Source organism: Triturus cristatus, chromosome 3_1 (genome assembly GCF_964204655.1).
Source record: "Triturus cristatus chromosome 3_1, aTriCri1.1, whole genome shotgun sequence".
Lineage (NCBI taxonomy): Eukaryota > Metazoa > Chordata > Amphibia > Caudata > Salamandridae > Triturus > Triturus cristatus.
Genome location: NC_140583.1, coordinates 1,063,806,455 through 1,063,824,223, shown reverse-complemented (window position 1 = coordinate 1,063,824,223; position 17,769 = coordinate 1,063,806,455). Strand labels below are relative to the sequence as shown.

Sequence of the window (17,769 nt, the reverse complement as noted above, 5' to 3'; positions counted from 1 at the left end):
CGTAATTTCCTCAACTTGATTTTCTCTTGTTGTTTGTTGATCCTGTCCTCAATTTCTTTTCTCTGTTTAAGTATTTCTTCTTTTTCTGGTCGTCTGTTAAGTTGTTCGTTGATCTCTTCTATCTTCTTAATTAGCGCATCACGATCGATTCGGGCGTATTTGATAAGAATTTTGACTGCGTTCATAGACTCGTTGAGATTGTTGTCCGCCCACTCCACTAGCATTTCTGGGTGGATGTTCTCAAAGTTGGGTGCCAACATAATCCTCGACCCTCGTGGGATCCGACCAGCTTCTACATATTTGGTCAGTGAAATCTCCTCCCACCACTTAGTCATTTCACTCCGTTGACATTTCTCAAGTGATTTTAATAATGTCTTCAAATCCGGGTTGGGATCCGTGGTTAAGTTGATGCCCTCATCTGTGCGTCTCATGGGAGCTGACATCAAGTTTCTAAATAGTTCCTCAGCCTCCGCCTCGCGGTCCCGCTGGGCGTTACTGGACATGTTTGTGGGGTGTTAGTACTGTCTTTTAGTCGAAATCCAGGGGTTCCCGGATCAATTGTATAAAGAAGCACTACCTCGTTACTCGTGCGCGTCTGAAATCCTCGTGGGCCGACTTCGGAGAAAATCGCCTGGAATCACCAACAGCTGCGTCGGAATATTGCGTCCGGCAATGCTTCTCCAAGGGCACTCTGGGATGTGTAGTCCGCACGGGGGGCCGCCACGTTGTTTCCTTACCAGGAATACAGGACATGCAGTGGCTGAAAGCGGCGGCCAGCAATCTTCGAGGGGATCCGTGAACGGTAGCAGACCCACTACCGAATGATTGATATGAGTTCCAAAAAGCTGTCTCCCACTTCCTGACGGCGAGGAAGAAGCACACGGACACCAAATCGTGCTTCACAGGTTTTAATGAAGATCAGCACCCACACAACACGCCATTACGCGTTTCGGCCACCAGATGGCCTTGATCACAAAAGTAACTGCCGCTTCATTAGCCTTTATATTTAAGAGCACTCTATGACCTTGTGATGCTAGTGTTGATAAACTTACTTGTAGGTACAAAAAAACTCAATTAACACAACGGCTCTTTTTAGAGCCAACCAACATCTAAACACTTAAACTTGATTTTTAATTCTATTTTTTTAATGAATTTTTTGCCGCCGTGCGCACACCGCGCGATATTTATACATTTTTTTTTTTTTTTGGGACCTTGGGGGTCTTTCATGGTCCCCCCTGAGAAGGCCTAGGGGGTCAGGGACCCTCTACCCTGCGCCCTTTTCACGTTCTCCACTTGTGTTTTTAGCTCTCTTCTGCCTCTAAAACTCAAAATGGCAGCTGGGGGGTGCGCGCACCCCGCGATGTTTTAAAAAAAAAAAAATGTTTTTTTCACCCTTCAGGGACCCCCTGACAAAGGCTAGGGGGTCAGGAACTCTACCCTGCCCCCTTTTCACGTTCTCCACCTTTCTCTTTCACTGCCACACACAAAATGGCGTCCGACACTTCCTGATTTCCACAGATTCGAATGTTGACTGACATCTAACCACCAATCACAATTACGCTCGCGCACATTTGGTGCGCGCACGGTGCGCGCATATAGATATTTATGTACTTTTAACTGCAATTTTCTCAGGAACTACTGAACAGATTGACACCATATATGCAAAAGGCACATGCCTGACCTGAGGACTACCTCTTTGCCAAATTTCAAGTAATTCTGTTCAGCCGTTCGGGCTGTACCTTCGACTAAAGGTCCTATGGGAAAATGCATGGGGAAAACGCGTTTTAGGACCCCCCCTTTTTTCTCAGCCCCCACTTGACGAGTCACCGCGTTTTCCCCATGCATTTTTCCATAGGACCTTAAGTCCAAGCTACAGCCCGAACGGCTGAACAGAATTACTTGAAATTTTGCAGAGAGGTAGTCCTCAGGTCAGGCATGTGCCTTTTGCAGGTCTGGTGTAAATCTGTTCATTAGTTCCTGAGAAAATTGCAGTTAAAAGCATATATATATCTATAAGCGCGCACCGTGCGCGTACGGTAAGCATACCGTACGCGCACGGTGACGTGCGCGAGCGCAATTCTGATTGGTTATTAGATGTCAGTAAACATTCGAATCGGTCGAAATCAGGAAGTGTCGGCCGCCATTTTGTCTCTCGCAGTCTGAGGCAATGAAAAACAAAGGGGGAAAACGTGAGAAGGGGGCAGGATGGACAGGTCCTGACCCCCTAGCCTTTGTCAGGGGGTCACTGAAGGACCCCCAAGGGTAAAAAAAAAAAAAAAAAAATATTTTTGCGAAAAATCGCGGGGTACGCGCACGGCATGAACAACGCACACCAAGTGCCCACAGCGCGCGCACGGTGCGAGAAGCGCACCGTGCGCGTACGGTACGCGCACGGTAAAAAAACTTACAAAAAAAAAAAATACATAACTTAGCATTTAAAAAAACGTACAAATTCACTGAAAAAACCATAGGTTTCACACACGTTATAGTTAGGAATTAGCATTTAAAAGATATTACATCACTGACATGTGTCTTTCTGAAAAAAAAATATTTGTAATATATGTATAACTAAAAATTAATGGAAGAAGACATGGGTAAATAAGTGTCTAAATACACTGATGTAATATCTGACATCATCAGCAGAGGATTGCGGTCGCGCGAGTTATAGTTATCTGAACTAACTATAACGGGGGAATTTCAATGTTTTTTTACGAGTGAAATGTCCAGCTAACTATAACATGTGTGAAACCTATGGTTTTTTAAGTGTATTTGCAAGGTTTTTTAAATGCTAATTTCTAACTATAACATGTGTGAAACCTATGTTTTTTTTTTTTTTGTGTGTGTGTATATATATATATATATATATATATATATAAATATTTAAACTTTACAGAAACACACATTCAGTGATGTCATTTGAGATGTCGTCATTGATGTCACTGACCATGTTATGAGTGATGTAATATGTGACGTCATCACCAGTGCATTGCGGGCGCGCGAGTTAGCTCAACCAACTATAACAGGCGAATTTCTCTGGTTTTATATGAGTCAAATGTCCAACTAACTATAACGTCCCTGAAACCTATGGTTTTTTCAGTGAATCTATATGTATATGTGTGTCTGTATAAGTGTATAATATATGTATGTGGTAAAAGGTTTTTGTCATTTTACAGCTCGGCATGGATGGCACTTTGCTAATCCAATGCTTAGTCTTTGCTCCTTTCTAGCTCGGTGTGGATGGCACTGTGCCAATCCTATGGTTAAAAACTCTACTAGAAAAACAGACATTTGAGGTGAGCAGATTCAGAGTGCCGATGGTGGTGAAGGGTGCTCTATATAGGAGCTGCTCTGCACCTAAATTTGGGGACTACCCAGAGTTCTCTGCCTTCTATTTTGCATAATTTATTTGGCACTCTATACCTGAAACGGTTTTGTTTGAAATATCTATGAACATACCACTTGCCTGATGTATGCTTACATTTTCATGGTAAAGGTATTGCGTGGACTGCGAAGGAAAGATCCTTTCCCTATACATTGTTGCCATAGTTCTATAAAACATTGGCTCCCATAAGTACGCTTCAATACTTATAGCAATGTAGTACATTATATTTTCCATATCTGAGATAAGGAAAAATATTTGGTTTTCCAGCATGCTAGAACTGGGTTTACATTGTTAGATGTGCCCTGAATCATGACTAATTATCATTTTAGTAGGATGTGATAAATGATTTAGGTATGCTTTACTAATTGCTGGTAGTTCTGTTATTGACTGGTAGTTATTAGGATTGGGAGGATCCACTTTTTTTTTTTTTTAAATGTATGTCCGACACTTCTTTCTTTAGCTGTTGTTCATAGTGACCTTCCTCAAAATTAGTTTAATATAGACCTGATAATAAGGGTGAATAGAATGATATTCTCGGGAGCTGCGCCAAGAATTTGGAATGCGCTTCCACCAAATATCGGGGGAATCACCTCTGTCTCGCGGTTCAAAAAAGAGACTAAGTCCTTTCTCACTCAAGTGACTATATTGTATGCCCCCTTTAACTGCCTTATTGAACAATGCTCCACTTATGAGTGTCCTAGAGACTAGGGCTCCACAATGTCTAAATCTTTCATTCCTTATTAAGCCTGTTTCACATTTTCTGTCTCTACAGAGATGACTTAGTGTATTCTGAGTTGTTCATGTACATTGTGTCCTGCAGGCTATGAAGAATCCAAAGGTGACTTTCCGCTACTTCCAGGATCTGCTTGGCAAGAAAGCTGACAACCCGCAGGTTGATGTGTACCGTGCAAGGTTCCCAGAACATGAACTAGTTAAGGATGATCGCAGAGGAACCGTGCTCTTTAAGCTGTCTGAGTAAGTTATTCCTTGATGGTGAAGTTGGCCATAGGGTTGAGGGTGAGACCAAGTGGAGGGCTGAGATCACTCGCCAAGGTGTTCACGGGACTCTGGGGACTAAATAGGTCTATTATTAGTGTCCCTGGGAGGAAGCCGCATATAGTTTCAATGGGTGCACTTGATTTTTCTTTTTCTTTTCACACATGCAGAAGTGTTTACAGTCCGTTCACACATTCTCCACCCTTGGCTCCTGAGTAAGTGGTTCAAAACATTTGAGAGCACTAAGAGGTGCCTAATAGTCCAAGTTACCAAGGTGCAACCTGGAACATTTGCTGTTTTACTGCTGGTACTATAGTGTACTTTGAAGATGCCCCTCAAATGTTTGTTTTGCGTTCTAGATGTGACTGTTGGGTATAACTGGTAGTCATGTTGAATCAAAAGTCTTCTGCAAAACTTTAAGATGCTGAGCAGACTTATCCTGTTATGTGCTTGAGACCGTGCCATGTGTTTTCTCACTCCGTGAATGAGACAGTCCTGTGAACCCACAGAACGCACAGCCTTCAAATGGTCTAAGTGATATTGGAGCTGGGTGCTGATGTCAAGGAGACACCCAAAGAATTCCTCTTTTTGGTGTTGGCTACTGGGCTTTGTGCCCACTCTGAGAGTGGTGTCGGCATAACCAATAGTCCTAAATAGAGGGCTTTTTTTACCTGTAACTCTAACCAGGGAGGCCTACATGCTCCCTCCATCTAACACCTGTGCAGTCTCTCATAACTGCAGTCTTTGCTTTCTTGATGTTTGAGGCATGCATGAAGTGTCCTAACTTGCTCGTGGGTCAGTGTGGAGTTTCTTGTATGTCCTTCTTGAATGACTGACAGTCCATTCAACTGAATGTATGTGTTCACTTTAGATGAAGGTTTACTTTTTGTGAGACTACCAGTTATATATTTTGGCAACTGGGGCCTGCACATACATTCTCCAATTGGACCTTTGAGTCAACTGCCAACCTAGGCCTCTGGACTAAATGGTATATATATTTAGGTGAAGTTGGTGGTGCTGATGATGTCTCTGAGCTTCAGACCTGTGAAGCAGGACTGTGTATGATCAGAAGCCTTCTTCCCTCCAAGAATGTCTTGGTCCATGTGCCCACCAGCATAGGCACAGCCAGCCAAAGGAAGGTTTCTCAGTTTCTTATAAAATAAAGAAAACTGGTGAGAGACTGTATTTCTGTGTGTGATACTAGCAGTTGTTTGACTCTTTCCTGGATTTGTTTCCTGCTCCAATCAGGCTGACCTTTTTTTACAGATTGGTTTTGTTTGATCTGGGACATACACAGAGGGCTGCATGGGGGTTACGCTAGACTGTGTCACGGTAAAATCAGAGACCTCTTTGAGAGCAGGGATCAGGTGTCTGTACTGGTGGGACTGATGTGGTCATGAAGGCAGGGGGATAGACAGAAGATGGCCATGGAAGAAGAGAGTGGTATGAGGTAGACATAATGTCTCGCGGATATCATTGTCCCATATTCCGGTCTCATCTGTCAGTGTAGACTGTCCCTCTGCATCTTGGGCAGGCTCTCCCTGCCGAGTATGACGCCTGCCCTCAAAAGAGAGTTTAGACTGTTTGGCATCTGGCTTGCCCATGTTGTCAGGTATTCCGTGACGCAATGCGCCCCGTGTCAGCACAGGTATTTTCTTACAGATGCCTGAAGATAGGCCAGGGACATGGCTCCAACGTGCGCCGCCAAACGTCTAGAGGGTGCCACACCGCCCACTCACCCCAGGGAAGGGACCCATTGGTCCCTGACCTCTATCTACCTGTAACACCCCTAAATTAGTATTTAGTGGCACCCTGAACCTTTTTTCCTCAGAGCCCAAATCTGAAACAATAAAGAAGAATAAGAAGAAAGAAGACCTGCCGTGCAGCTGCTAACAAGAGGACCGCACCAACTGACTTGGCCCCAGCCCTACAGGCCTGTCGACCCTCGAACCTGCTCCTGCTAAATCCCGGCGTCTCCATTGGTCAGCAAGCTCAAATACCCCGGAGGACTTGACTGCCTTGCTCCTCTAAAAGACTGGGACTCCCACGAGCAGTGGTTCTGCTCAAACCAGCAACAACCCCTGGTCCCAAGCCAGGAACCGCAACTCGAGCACACTCTGCACCCGCTGAGCCCGGCCTGTGCCTGAGTGAACAAAGACCCCGAGGACGTCCCCCTGGCGACTGTGACCAAGAATCCAGCACCCAAGGACCCTCCTTGACGCTCCTGACGACGCTGCAGCCTCAGAACCAGGGACCCCTCCAACCGCGACCAGCAGAGGGTAAGATTTCCCGACGCCAAAAGGCACCCCTGTGCCCAACTCCTGTGTGCCTACCTAACCTACAGCTTCCCAACTTACCTCTCGAAGTGGTGGTCGCACCTGAAGAATCTCCGTCCCCGAGCTTGCAGCCTTTGTTCATCTTGCAGCTTCTCCATTGAAATACATTGAGCGCCCGACGGCTCAAAAGCACCCAGCCGCCCGAGTGCCCCTGGAAGTGTAACATCTATCCTATCTTACATCCCCACTTGCCCTGTGTGAGTGACCAAGAGCCCAGCTCCCACAGCTGCGTGGCCTGCCTGCTAGCAGCCACCAACCAAAGGCCCCCTGCCCGCCATAGGCTAGAATTGGGCCTAACTCTCTCTGCACCCGGCTGCCGCTGTGCCGCTGAGGGTGTAACAGCTGCACCTATCTGACCCTGGGAGACCCCCGAGTCTATGCCCAGAACCTTAACTCTGCCAGTCAAGTACTTACCTGAAAGCCGATAACCTACATTTTCTCCATAGGGTAACATTGACTGGTTTCACTTGGAAATTCTTCTAAGTGTCGAGTTTTTAAACTTTAAAATATTCACTAAAAATCAGCCGAACAACAAACTAAATTACTTACCTGTTGTCAGGAGAGATCCCAGTGCTGGATCTTGGTGCCCAGCACTGACCCTGAAAAGTAATTACAACTGTACTTACCGATAACTTGATTTGCCTCCCTAGGATAACATGGCCTGGTTTTTGCCAGAAATTCTTCAAAGTGTCGATTTTTGAAACATACAAATATTCCTTAAAAATCGCCTGTGTAACAAACGATTTCTTTCAACTGTTTACAGGAAATGCACCAGGGTTGAATCTAGAATCCAACCCGGAGTAAGAAAATCATACGCAAAGTAAATGAAATTGCATTTAATTAACTCCCATTGAGCTCAATGTTATAATTGTGTTTAACTTGTGTTGCCTATTGCAACAACTGTAACTATTGCATCTAAAAGTCTATTGCTTATTGGAAGTTTTTAACTTAAGCATCTCATTCTTAGAAAGTATTTTGATACCTACTTGTGGTTCTAAAATAAAACGACTATATATTTTTATATACAAAACCATTGGCCTAGAGTTCAGTTCTTGAGTGTGTGAGACCATTTGCTGACTGAGTGTGTACAACAAATGCTTTACACTGTCCTCCGGTACTTTCTAAAGTGGTAGCTTGGTCGAGCAGTAAGGTTATATCTAACTTTAACCTCTGCCAAATCTCTGGGGACTGTGGACTCTGTGCACACTGAACCTGACTTTGGTGCAGTATATACAGAGCCACTTTCTTACAGTAGGTGAGCACTGCCTCCTGGAGTAAGCCAAGAGCCCTAAAAAAAAGTGCAGGTTAAAAGGGAGTATTTAGTCGACCAGGTGAAGTGCAGCAGTTTCATTGCACCGAGTCACCAGTAGTAAACTATGTGTTACAATTGATTCCCTATAGCCTCTGACTGCTCTCAGACTCATGTAAAGGCTTAAAAGGGTGGTCTTTGTATATGCGAAGGAATTGGATATTTCTCAAACCATGAATTTTCTGCAGAATGTTTTAGATCCGACTATTACGAAAATAATTGTGGAGTGCCCCAGATTGTCTCCTAACATTTGCCGGCCACTAATCCATTCTTTATTTGCAATAGGATTCATCAATAATAATGCTAGAAAATGCATGCATGCCGTGGTGGTGCAGAGAGGTCTTGCTGTCTTAGTGGGTCCTGCAGTCACATAAAGATTGTCACTGTCCAGATCTTCTGAAGGCATGCTGAAACATTTGGCTACATATGTGTTGCTTTATTTGCCACTGGTGAGTGGTTAATCTGAGAACGGCTGGGGCCTGAGGGGAAGACACCGCTTGCTGTGGTAGTCATGCTAATGAGCACTATTTCGGTAAAGGCCCTGTTTTGCCACAGTAATATTGCCTGCAACTGATTAGATGGAGCTCGAACTTTGTGGAAAAGTGTCTGGTGAGGCATTAGGTGATCCTGCTACTGCATTATTAGGGAGTGAGTCCTTATCCTTAATGTTCCTATTGCTTCAAGTGACACTGGCTGGTCATGATTTCAAAGTACCCATGCTAGGATCGTCCTAGTTTAGTCTTCTGACATCCCCCCCACCCCCTTCCCCAATGTTGCTATAATCATGACAGAAACGTGCTTCCAAAATAGGACAGGATGGAGGATTCTTTGAATTGATTGTGTTAAACTTCTTGAAAGACACTGGGAGTGCAGTGGTAGGTGCATTACATAGTCTTTGCATGCTTCTACTATTCTTCAGTTTCTTCCTGTGCACCATTGAACTCTCCTGTATATCACCCGTGACAGTAATGTGTATTGTACTTTCTGAACCAATAGTGTCTGATGGATGGGGAGGGTTTCATATAACCTGCATTTGTTTGTGTTGACTGAAGTCAATATATTCACTCTGTTTACTCTACAGGGACTTGTATTACTCTCCAGAGGAGCTGTTGGGAATGGTGCTCAATTATTCCAGGTCTCTAGCAGAGGAATTTGCAGGTTGGTATGTTGTAGAATATACAAGAATCTTCTGTGCAGTTTTCTCAATGTAGATTTTGTAATAGCTAAGTTAGATTTTTTAAATTCTTAAAAAAATGTCCTTACCTTAAAACAGCCATAAAAATTGCAATTAAAAACAACAATCGCAAGCATCGATGTCTTTCATGTGCCTTCAAGTGACCTGCAGTCTCACCGCTCCATTTCTTCTAAGCACCCTCCTCCCATATTGTACAAAAGTACCAAAGCAACCTCCACTTCATTGATTTAAAGACCAGTACACTCCAGTATCGGAGCAGCATCTATCCCTAAATCGGCTTGCGTTTTGGAACTGTGTGTGTTCTTTTTTTTTGGGGGGGGGGGGTTGCAGTTTACAAAAAGACAAGGGTTGCCCTTACTGTTACTTATCCAACTAATGGAGTCGAATTTTCTCTAATCCTAAAGGAGCTAAACATTTGATTCGACCAAGCTTAGTTGAATGGCAAAATTTGAGTTTGGGGGCACTGAGCTTAAAATGTTAGAAGTGTTCTCTTGTCCTCTCAACTGACAAAAAAATGTGGGAGCGAGCAGAATTGCTTGTCTGTCACATATCCTACCTACATATAGACCATCAAAAAATGTATATAGCGCATGACCCATGATTAAACTGGTCACCTTTGTGGGTGAGTGTTGGTGCATCCTGAAAGACCCATCATACAAATACAACAACCAGGGTTAAACAAGAAATTATGCGAGTTTCACCTCAGTGTGGGGGGAAAAATACATGGAATGTCACCTTATTTTTGATGCTCTCAACTAACTGCCCTAAGATATGGATGGAAATGTTTACACACTGAACTTAAAGGGATTGTTTTAATTTTGAGCATGCATTTTATTTGCAATGGGGAAATTTCCCTCAGGCTGTGAAACATCACTGTAGTTTGTTTTAGCCATAGGTTGATGGCCAGGACACTCTTTAAATTGCATTTGGAGGGTTCTGAGAAACTGTGAGGAGTCTGACAGGTGTGTAACATTGGTCTTTACAGAACAGCCTGTCAAAGATGCAGTGATCACCGTGCCGGTGTATTTCAACCAGGCAGAGAGAAGGGCAGTGATCCAGTCTGCGCAGATGGCTAATCTGAAGGTCCTGCAGTTAATCAACGACAACACAGCTGTAGCGCTGAACTACGGGGTGTTCAGGCGGAAGGACATCAATGCAACAGCCCAGGTGGGGAGCAATTGTACTTCTCAGGTCACTTGTACTGTTGCCTCGGCAGCAGGGGCCTGTTCTTTCTTTTCGTCTTGAAAGTTTGTTAGCATGAATGATAAATTACTGTATTGCTCCGTGTGCTGGTAGTTTGATGGCTTTTGTGGTTGGTTAGAGCTGTTGTGAATTTGATCTTTTGGATGTGCACCTTGACCATGGCTTTATCCTGCCTTTGGTGCTCCTAACGTGTGTTTAAATAGTTATGAGTGCTATGTATTCTGTACTTACTGTAATCCAAGTCTGAAGGCAGGTTGTGACCTTGTGGGGGACAGAATTAAGACATCTCTTGGATGCAACATTACCCCTCCCTTGCTCACCAAGCATGTATGCCATTTGTGTACATTTTAATCTGAATTTTTGTCATTTCAGAATATCATGTTTTACGACATGGGTGCTGGAAGCACTTCGTGCACCATAGTGACCTACAATACGGTGAAGAGCAAGGAATCTGGCACACAACCTCAGCTGCAGATCCGCGGAGTTGGGTAAAGATAAGACCAAACTTTAGAGCCTGACTTTCGTCATTTCTAAAATGTCTTCAGTTTCATATACTCTCTACCTTAAATGCATTGATTTTGGTTGAGTGTTCTATGCCCTCACTCTGTTCGATATTTGCCTGTCAGTTGCAATTTTAACAAATCAACCATAATTTCTCCCTCATATCCCTCCAGTCTGTAACAGTGGCCATGAAAGCTTGATATTGCTACTCATTGGTTTAGAATTGGCCTTCTACTTTGTTTTCTTTAGGTTTGATCGCACTTTAGGAGGGCTAGAGATGGAATTGCGACTGAGGGAACACCTGGCCAAACTGTTCAATGAGCAGAAGAAGTCAAAAAAAGATGTGCGGCAAAATGGACGTGCCATGGCAAAGCTTCTTAAGGAGGCCAACCGGGTAAAGACCATCCTGAGCGCCAATGCGGACCACATGGCACAGGTATTGCCATACGAGAGTCTGATGTAGATGCATGCCACCTACATGACTACTATTGTTTGTAAATTGGCTCTTTATTGCTGATCCTAGTTGTTTATGTCTAAGGCTTCAAGTAGTGGTGATATGTGTTAGTAATATTCATTTGTGGCAGGTTTTGGAATGGTTATTCATGTCTATCCTAGAGAAGAATTTGTTAGTTCTCTGGCAGGTGATGCTCTTTGTTATCACCTATTGACATAGCAAACCTACACACTAAATCTTCTCTCTTTATGTGCTGCACAGATCGAGGGTTTGATGGATGACATTGACTTTAAATCCAAGATCGTCCGTCAGGACTTGGAGGACCTTTGCCCGGATTTGTACGAGCGCGTGGCTGCCCCTGTGCAACAGGCACTGAGCATTGCTGAAATGAACCTGGTACGTAAGCAAAAAATGCGGGACGAGTCCTAGCATTGTCAGAGTACTCTGGGATCTAAGGTAGTCAAGTGAGCACAGATAGTACATAGATGGAGCACCATAGGTGGATGCTGTCTAATGACTGGAGACACAGCAGTGCACCACAAGTACACTCCAAGATAACAGTTTGGACTGTAATATGTCCAGCAGACAATAGCTGCTAGCTGCACATTCTGTTCAAAATCCAACTGGAGAGTGACTGCCTGAATACAGCAGTGCACCGCAAGTTCGCAACAGGCCTATCTCTGTCTGCACCATGCACAGGACATGGGAGGGTTGATGGACGAGAACATTCTACTGGCAGTGCAGTACAGTATTCCATCTCCTATGCGGCTAAGTACCTTAAAGTCTGGTATGCCAAAGTCCGTCTCAAAGGTATGGCCGGTAAATATGTAGGCTGTCCTTCTCTCAAAGATTCCAATCACAATTTATACCATTTAACATGTGAAAGAAGTATTTCATTTATTGAGATTTGCAGAGCACCAAGGGCTGTATCCAAGAATGGGTGCGCTGATGCATAGCATTATGATGTCTAAAGTGCATGCACGTAACTTGATTTTCAGTTAGAACAGACAGCACAGCTCATAATGGAAGAGGTAACACTGGCTTTGACTGTCCAAGCTTTGCTAATTAACACAACTCGGAGGGATAGAGTTTCAAGGAATGTTTGTAGTACAGCAGAAACCAACATTAAAGCTCTTAGCAAAAGAGAGCTCCAGGAGGAGTGATATACAAGATGTGTGTAAGAGATAATTTGCATCATTTGAAGTAGTCCAGTTACGGGGTGTCATTGAGCCTTACCTGCCGAATATAAAAAGTGCTTACATAGGAGGTGGGTTTTGAAGGTTGGGCTGGGACAGGTGCCAGCCTATATAGGATGGAAGTTGGCTAGACAGGCAGGGGCAGAAATAGTGTCCCGTCTGCCAAAATGTGTCATTATCCTTTTTGCACTTGTTTCGATAATGGTTGAAGAAAATTGCTCTTACCGGCTTTTAGAATGTCTCAGGTTTGCTGGAAATGTGATCTAATGACTTATATCTTAAGATGCGGTAATGTATCAGTGTGCTCTGTGGTAGGCAAATTCCTGTCTGTTGTTTACAAACATATAACAAAGCAGAGTGGCCCACTGCATTAGTGATCTTGAATGGGTTAATTGAGGCCTCCTAGTTATAATTGCTTTTTTACACAAATTCAATTATTGTATGTCTTGTTGCCACAGTTTTACCCTTCATAAAAGGGATGGTATTTTGTATAATGCCCATCTTGCCCAATCGCACTTTGTATAACTATAACTGCATTTTGCACTACCACTGTTCTCCTTTGCACAAAGGAATTGTATTTTGCACAATGATAATTTTGACCCTGTTTGTACAACGCCAGCCTGTCTTGCCCAATTGCACCCCATTTAAATACAACTGTATGCTGCCCTATTGTCGCTCTATTTTGCACAAAATTAATTTTATTATGCACAGTGATGTTTTCTTATTTTGAGATATGACTAATATCATATCTGTGTGAAAATGGGTTTCAGGTAGAGTGCCTCAGCTTTGACTGGAAGCAGGATAGATTTTAGTGCCCCAAATATTGGCTAAAGAGTAGGTAAAACCTAGAATTGTTTAGATCTTTAAATAACTTTTTATGGGGTGGGCAGGGCCTGGTAGTAATAGATTTGTTGTGTAAAAATGTATGTTCTTTTGAGACAACTGGAGTTCTTTTTAAAGTAGTATGTTTTATTCTATGTCGTGTGTGTATATATGTGTGTGTGTATATATATATATATATATATATATATATAATAATGTTGGTATTGCCTTGTTGGCATGAAATCAAACTGTTAATAAAATCAAAACACTTCTCGGAGAATCTGATTTAACTGTATGCTCTTTACACAGTGTCTTAAAATAGGCACCCAGTTCTGCAGCAGTACACTCCTTCATAATATGGCCCATTGACTTTTGGTACAGTTAAGCACCATGTTCATGTTTTCCTTGGTTGTGACTTGTGCTTTTTCTTTATCTCGTCTACAGGATGAAATTGATCAGGTGATCCTGGTGGGCGGAGCCACACGGGTTCCAAAAGTCCAGGAGGCTCTTTTGAAGGCTGTTGGGAAGTAGGTGTTAGGTTGTGAATGACTATGATGGTGTGTTTCTCTCTGTCTCTCTTCCTGTCTGTGTTGGTCTCATCCGTCAGAGTTCAAGTAACTGACCTTCCTATCTAACCTTTTCCACACCTTCCTTGATTTCTAGGGAGGAGTTGGGAAAGAACATTAACGCAGATGAGGCTGCAGCAATGGGAGCAGTGTACCAGGCAGCAGCTCTGAGCAAAGCCTTCAAAGTCAAACCATTCATTGTGCGCGATGCAGCATTGTTTCCCATCCAGGTGTGTGCCTTAAACTCACATCTCGCAACTCATTGTGCATATCTTAGTAGCACCTCTGGCCTATATTTGTCTCAAAACCCTCATTCCACCCCGCCAAAAAAACCTTGTTCACAGTGAAGCAGTTTTCCAACCCCTCTAGGTGTGTGCAGCTTCCATCCTTCATCCCCTCCACAACCCCTCTGATGCACTCCTCTCAGTGCTGCTTTGTCCTATTGGGTTTTAGGTCTTCATGCGCTCTATCCCTGGTGCTCTCACCTGCCCATAATTAAATATAAAGACATGGCTGTCGGCATTGGATAATGTGAGCATTTATTTCAGATATTTTTGCAGCTGTTTGTTACCCAATCCATTTAACCTTACAGGGCACTCCTTCTCTTAAAAGGTCACTATCCAAAGTTGCCTGTGGTTTGTGTTCTTACCAAAGATGGAGAGTGTTACAAAATGATTATAATGTCTCTAAAGGGAATTGTATTTTTCTTTAGTTTTTCACTAATCTAAAAATGAACCTTTAAACACCTTGCTGATTGGGGTAGCCTAACTGCAGGGGTTCAGATTGCATCTTTTGCTGCACCCACGGCTGTTAACATCTCATTTGTTACCCACTCTATATGATGATCCCTCATTCCTTTGCATGTTGGTGTCTAGAGCCTGGTGACATCTTGTCCTTAGTACACAACCCAGATGTTCTTTGTTGTATGCTATTCCTAGCCATGTTTCCAATAACACCATTTGTTGATCTGGTCAACAGCTTTGCACTCTAGTGTATTGTATGAGATTCCTTTCCATGAGGTTCTAAACCGATCTTCCTGAAAGATTGAATATCTCCATGCATGGGTGAGTTCCTGGATATCATTTTTAGAAATTTACTTTTCTTTATACCAATAAAATAAAAGGAAACTTGCCCAATAAAGAGCAACATTGACTTTTTTTTTTTCTTTTCTGGGCTCACCTTTGAATTCCACCTGAGAAAAAACAAAAGATGGTATGCCCTCAGGAAAAACGAGATGTTCATAAAGCACAACATTACAAGAGGGTGTCTAGGCGCTAGTATTCAGAGAAAATCACAAAGGTGCCAGGAAGACCAAGAGATGGGAAGAACGCTAAGGACTAGGTCCAAAAAAGCAAAATTTTAAGATGGTTGCAAAAGATGAGGGAGTTTTCAGCACCTGAAATGGGAGAGGGTAAGGAATTCCAAAGTTTAGCAACAGAATGGATGAAAGAGCGGCTACCCCGCCTAGTCTCTCGGAACAACCATCTGTCTTCTAGATGCAGAGCGCAGCAGCCTATCAGGCATATACCATTTTAAAGGTGGATTTGTAGAACCTGGGGCCTGTATTGTGTAACACCTTATTAAACATACAGAAGACTTTAAAAACCATGTGTGTTGTAATCTGGAACCAATGAATGGTCCTTATGCTTTAGGCAACCAAAAGATGTTTTGTAATGTCCAGAATAAGTTGTGCCATCGCATTCTGAATAACCTGAAGTTTGTTACGGGATGTCTGGTTCATTTTCTGGTAAAGTGCATTGCAATAATCTAGATGAGCTGTGACCAATGCCATGAGTAATGATTTGCACAATTCTTCCGGAATGAATGGATTTGGCTTTTTTGAGTTTTGATACTGTGGAAGCACGTGCTAGGCAGGCAAACGACAGGATCGTCAAAAATGACGCTTGCCCTTGGTTCTTATCAGAGTTTTCTGGGGCTTGGAAGTGACCACACTACTCTGGACACCAGATTGTAGACCAGATAGACTGCTGTGCTCCAATACCTGCCCCTCTGTTTTTTCTGCATTACATGTAGGAGAGTTGTCTCATCCAGCTGCTAATTCTAGACATACATCCCTTAAACCTAACTGCCACAGTAGGAACACCATCCATGAGTGATAGAATAATGTGGGTGTCATATGTATAAGACAGCACTTGGGAGCCAAAGGATCTAATCAATGATGTCAAAGAGGAAACCATACCGGTTGAAGAGAGTAGGGCTAAGTGAGGAGCCCTACAACACTCCACACTGAAGACTAAAGGCTGTAGCCCTGAACTGCCCACAGCAAACAACTTGTGATTGATCAGCCAGAAAGGAATGGAGCGCCTTGTCCTTTATACCCAGTTGAGAAAAGCATTGTGTTGAAAGCACAGGGGAGATGGGCTCAGAGGCCGCAGATAGGTCAAGCATGATCAAGACCAAGGCTCCTCTGCAGTCTACCTGGCCTCTTATACTGTCAGGCACTGCCACCAGTGCAGATTCTGTCCTTTGACCACTCCTAAAGCCATCCTGGGAAGAATCAAGAAGACCATGTGTAGCGAACGACCCCAATTGCTGCTTTAGATGTTTTTCCTGTATTTTTGCAGGTACAGGCAATAAAGAAATTGATTCGTTTTTAGGTTCCTCTGGGATTAGGTTAACTTTCTTGAGTAAAGGAGTGATAATAGCTTCTTTCCACTAACCTTTTAACACTCTGCGACTACAGACAGATCTTCTCGTACCATTCAAAGCCAAGGTTTTTAGAGAAAATCATAAACCAACACCTCATTGAATGGTCAACGACCAACTCCTTGACACCACTCAGTCGGTTCAGACACAAGCACAGCATGGAATCTGCCCTAATCACCATCACAGGTACATCCGCATGACGTGCCAGAGGAGACAGCAGCTCTAATCATCCAGGACCTCCTCTTGTCTTGTTTGACACTGTATCCCACCCCACCCCATCCAATCTCTACACAAACTCTTAATCCTAGTACACACACTCCGATGCATCTTCTTTCTGACTGGAAGGACCCAGTCATTCAGCCTGACACTGTACACCTCAGATGCAAGCGACCTCATCAGAGATGCTCTGCAAGATCCTCCCTGTGCTTGACCTACTTTAATGCATGCATGATCTCTCTAGCTAGCATCATCCAATCTCACGACTTGAGGTCCTCCCCTATGCTGATGACATGCAACTTATTCTCCCCTCACGAACAAGACGCCCAGCTGCTAGATCAAGTTCAATGTTTGCTTAACTGAAATTGCCCCCTGGGTAAAGGCCAACTGCAGCTGAGCACAGACCAGAACGAAATTGTGATTTCCGGGAAGAGCACTTCACTGTGGGGCTCTGGTTTGCCAACAGAACTAGGACCAACACCCACCCACCTCTGGATCATCGATTGCAAACTTGACATGACCACCCAAGTCCGTGCCATCACCACCTCATGCTTCGATACCCTGAGATGCTAAGGAAGATTTTCAGATGCCTACTATTCAGACCTCCAAATTGTGCTTGGTGCTATGATGATGATTGTCTTCACTCTGGATTGGTCTCGACAACCCTGGTATTAGGAGCTTCTTCGAACTACTGCAGGCCAGATCTTCTCGGACGTTGTGCAGAATTTTTCACTGCAGCCTCCCATCTATGAACTTAATAGACTGGTTTTTGAGATATTGCAGTGTGGACACTTTAAGCTCCCTGATGACAGCGTGTCTATTCTGAGAGAAGCAAAACTTTCTTCCACAAGGTCTTCCTATGCATCCAAGTGGAAACGTGTCTGCTTATGATGTACCAACATATAGGTGGACCTGAGACCATGCAA

General features: G+C 43.6%; 1 protein-coding gene across 5 annotated transcripts in view; it reads left to right on the top strand.

Annotated features, from left to right (window-relative positions):
- The window catches only part of HYOU1 (hypoxia up-regulated 1), a 210,247-nt gene that overhangs the window by 48,286 nt on the left and 144,192 nt on the right, over positions 1–17,769 (top strand). For 4 of the 5 annotated variants that reach the window (XR_014978996.1, XR_014978997.1, XM_085645895.1 and 1 more), the window contains exons 5-12: positions 4,203–4,357; positions 9,105–9,181; positions 10,204–10,385; positions 10,794–10,909; positions 11,172–11,358; positions 11,638–11,772; positions 13,839–13,921; positions 14,058–14,190. Coding sequence is in view for 3 of the 5 variants with exons in the window: in XM_085645895.1 (XP_085502021.1) it covers positions 4,203–4,357; positions 9,105–9,181; positions 10,204–10,385; positions 10,794–10,909; positions 11,172–11,358; positions 11,638–11,772; positions 13,839–13,921; positions 14,058–14,190 (1,068 nt within the window). In the remaining 2 variants the exon portion in view is untranslated. Of the gene's footprint in view, positions 1–4,202; positions 4,358–9,104; positions 9,182–10,203; positions 10,386–10,793; positions 10,914–11,171; positions 11,359–11,637; positions 11,773–13,838; positions 13,922–14,057; positions 14,191–17,769 lie in introns of those variants that run through there. The other variant, XM_085645897.1, reaches the window with a different exon arrangement.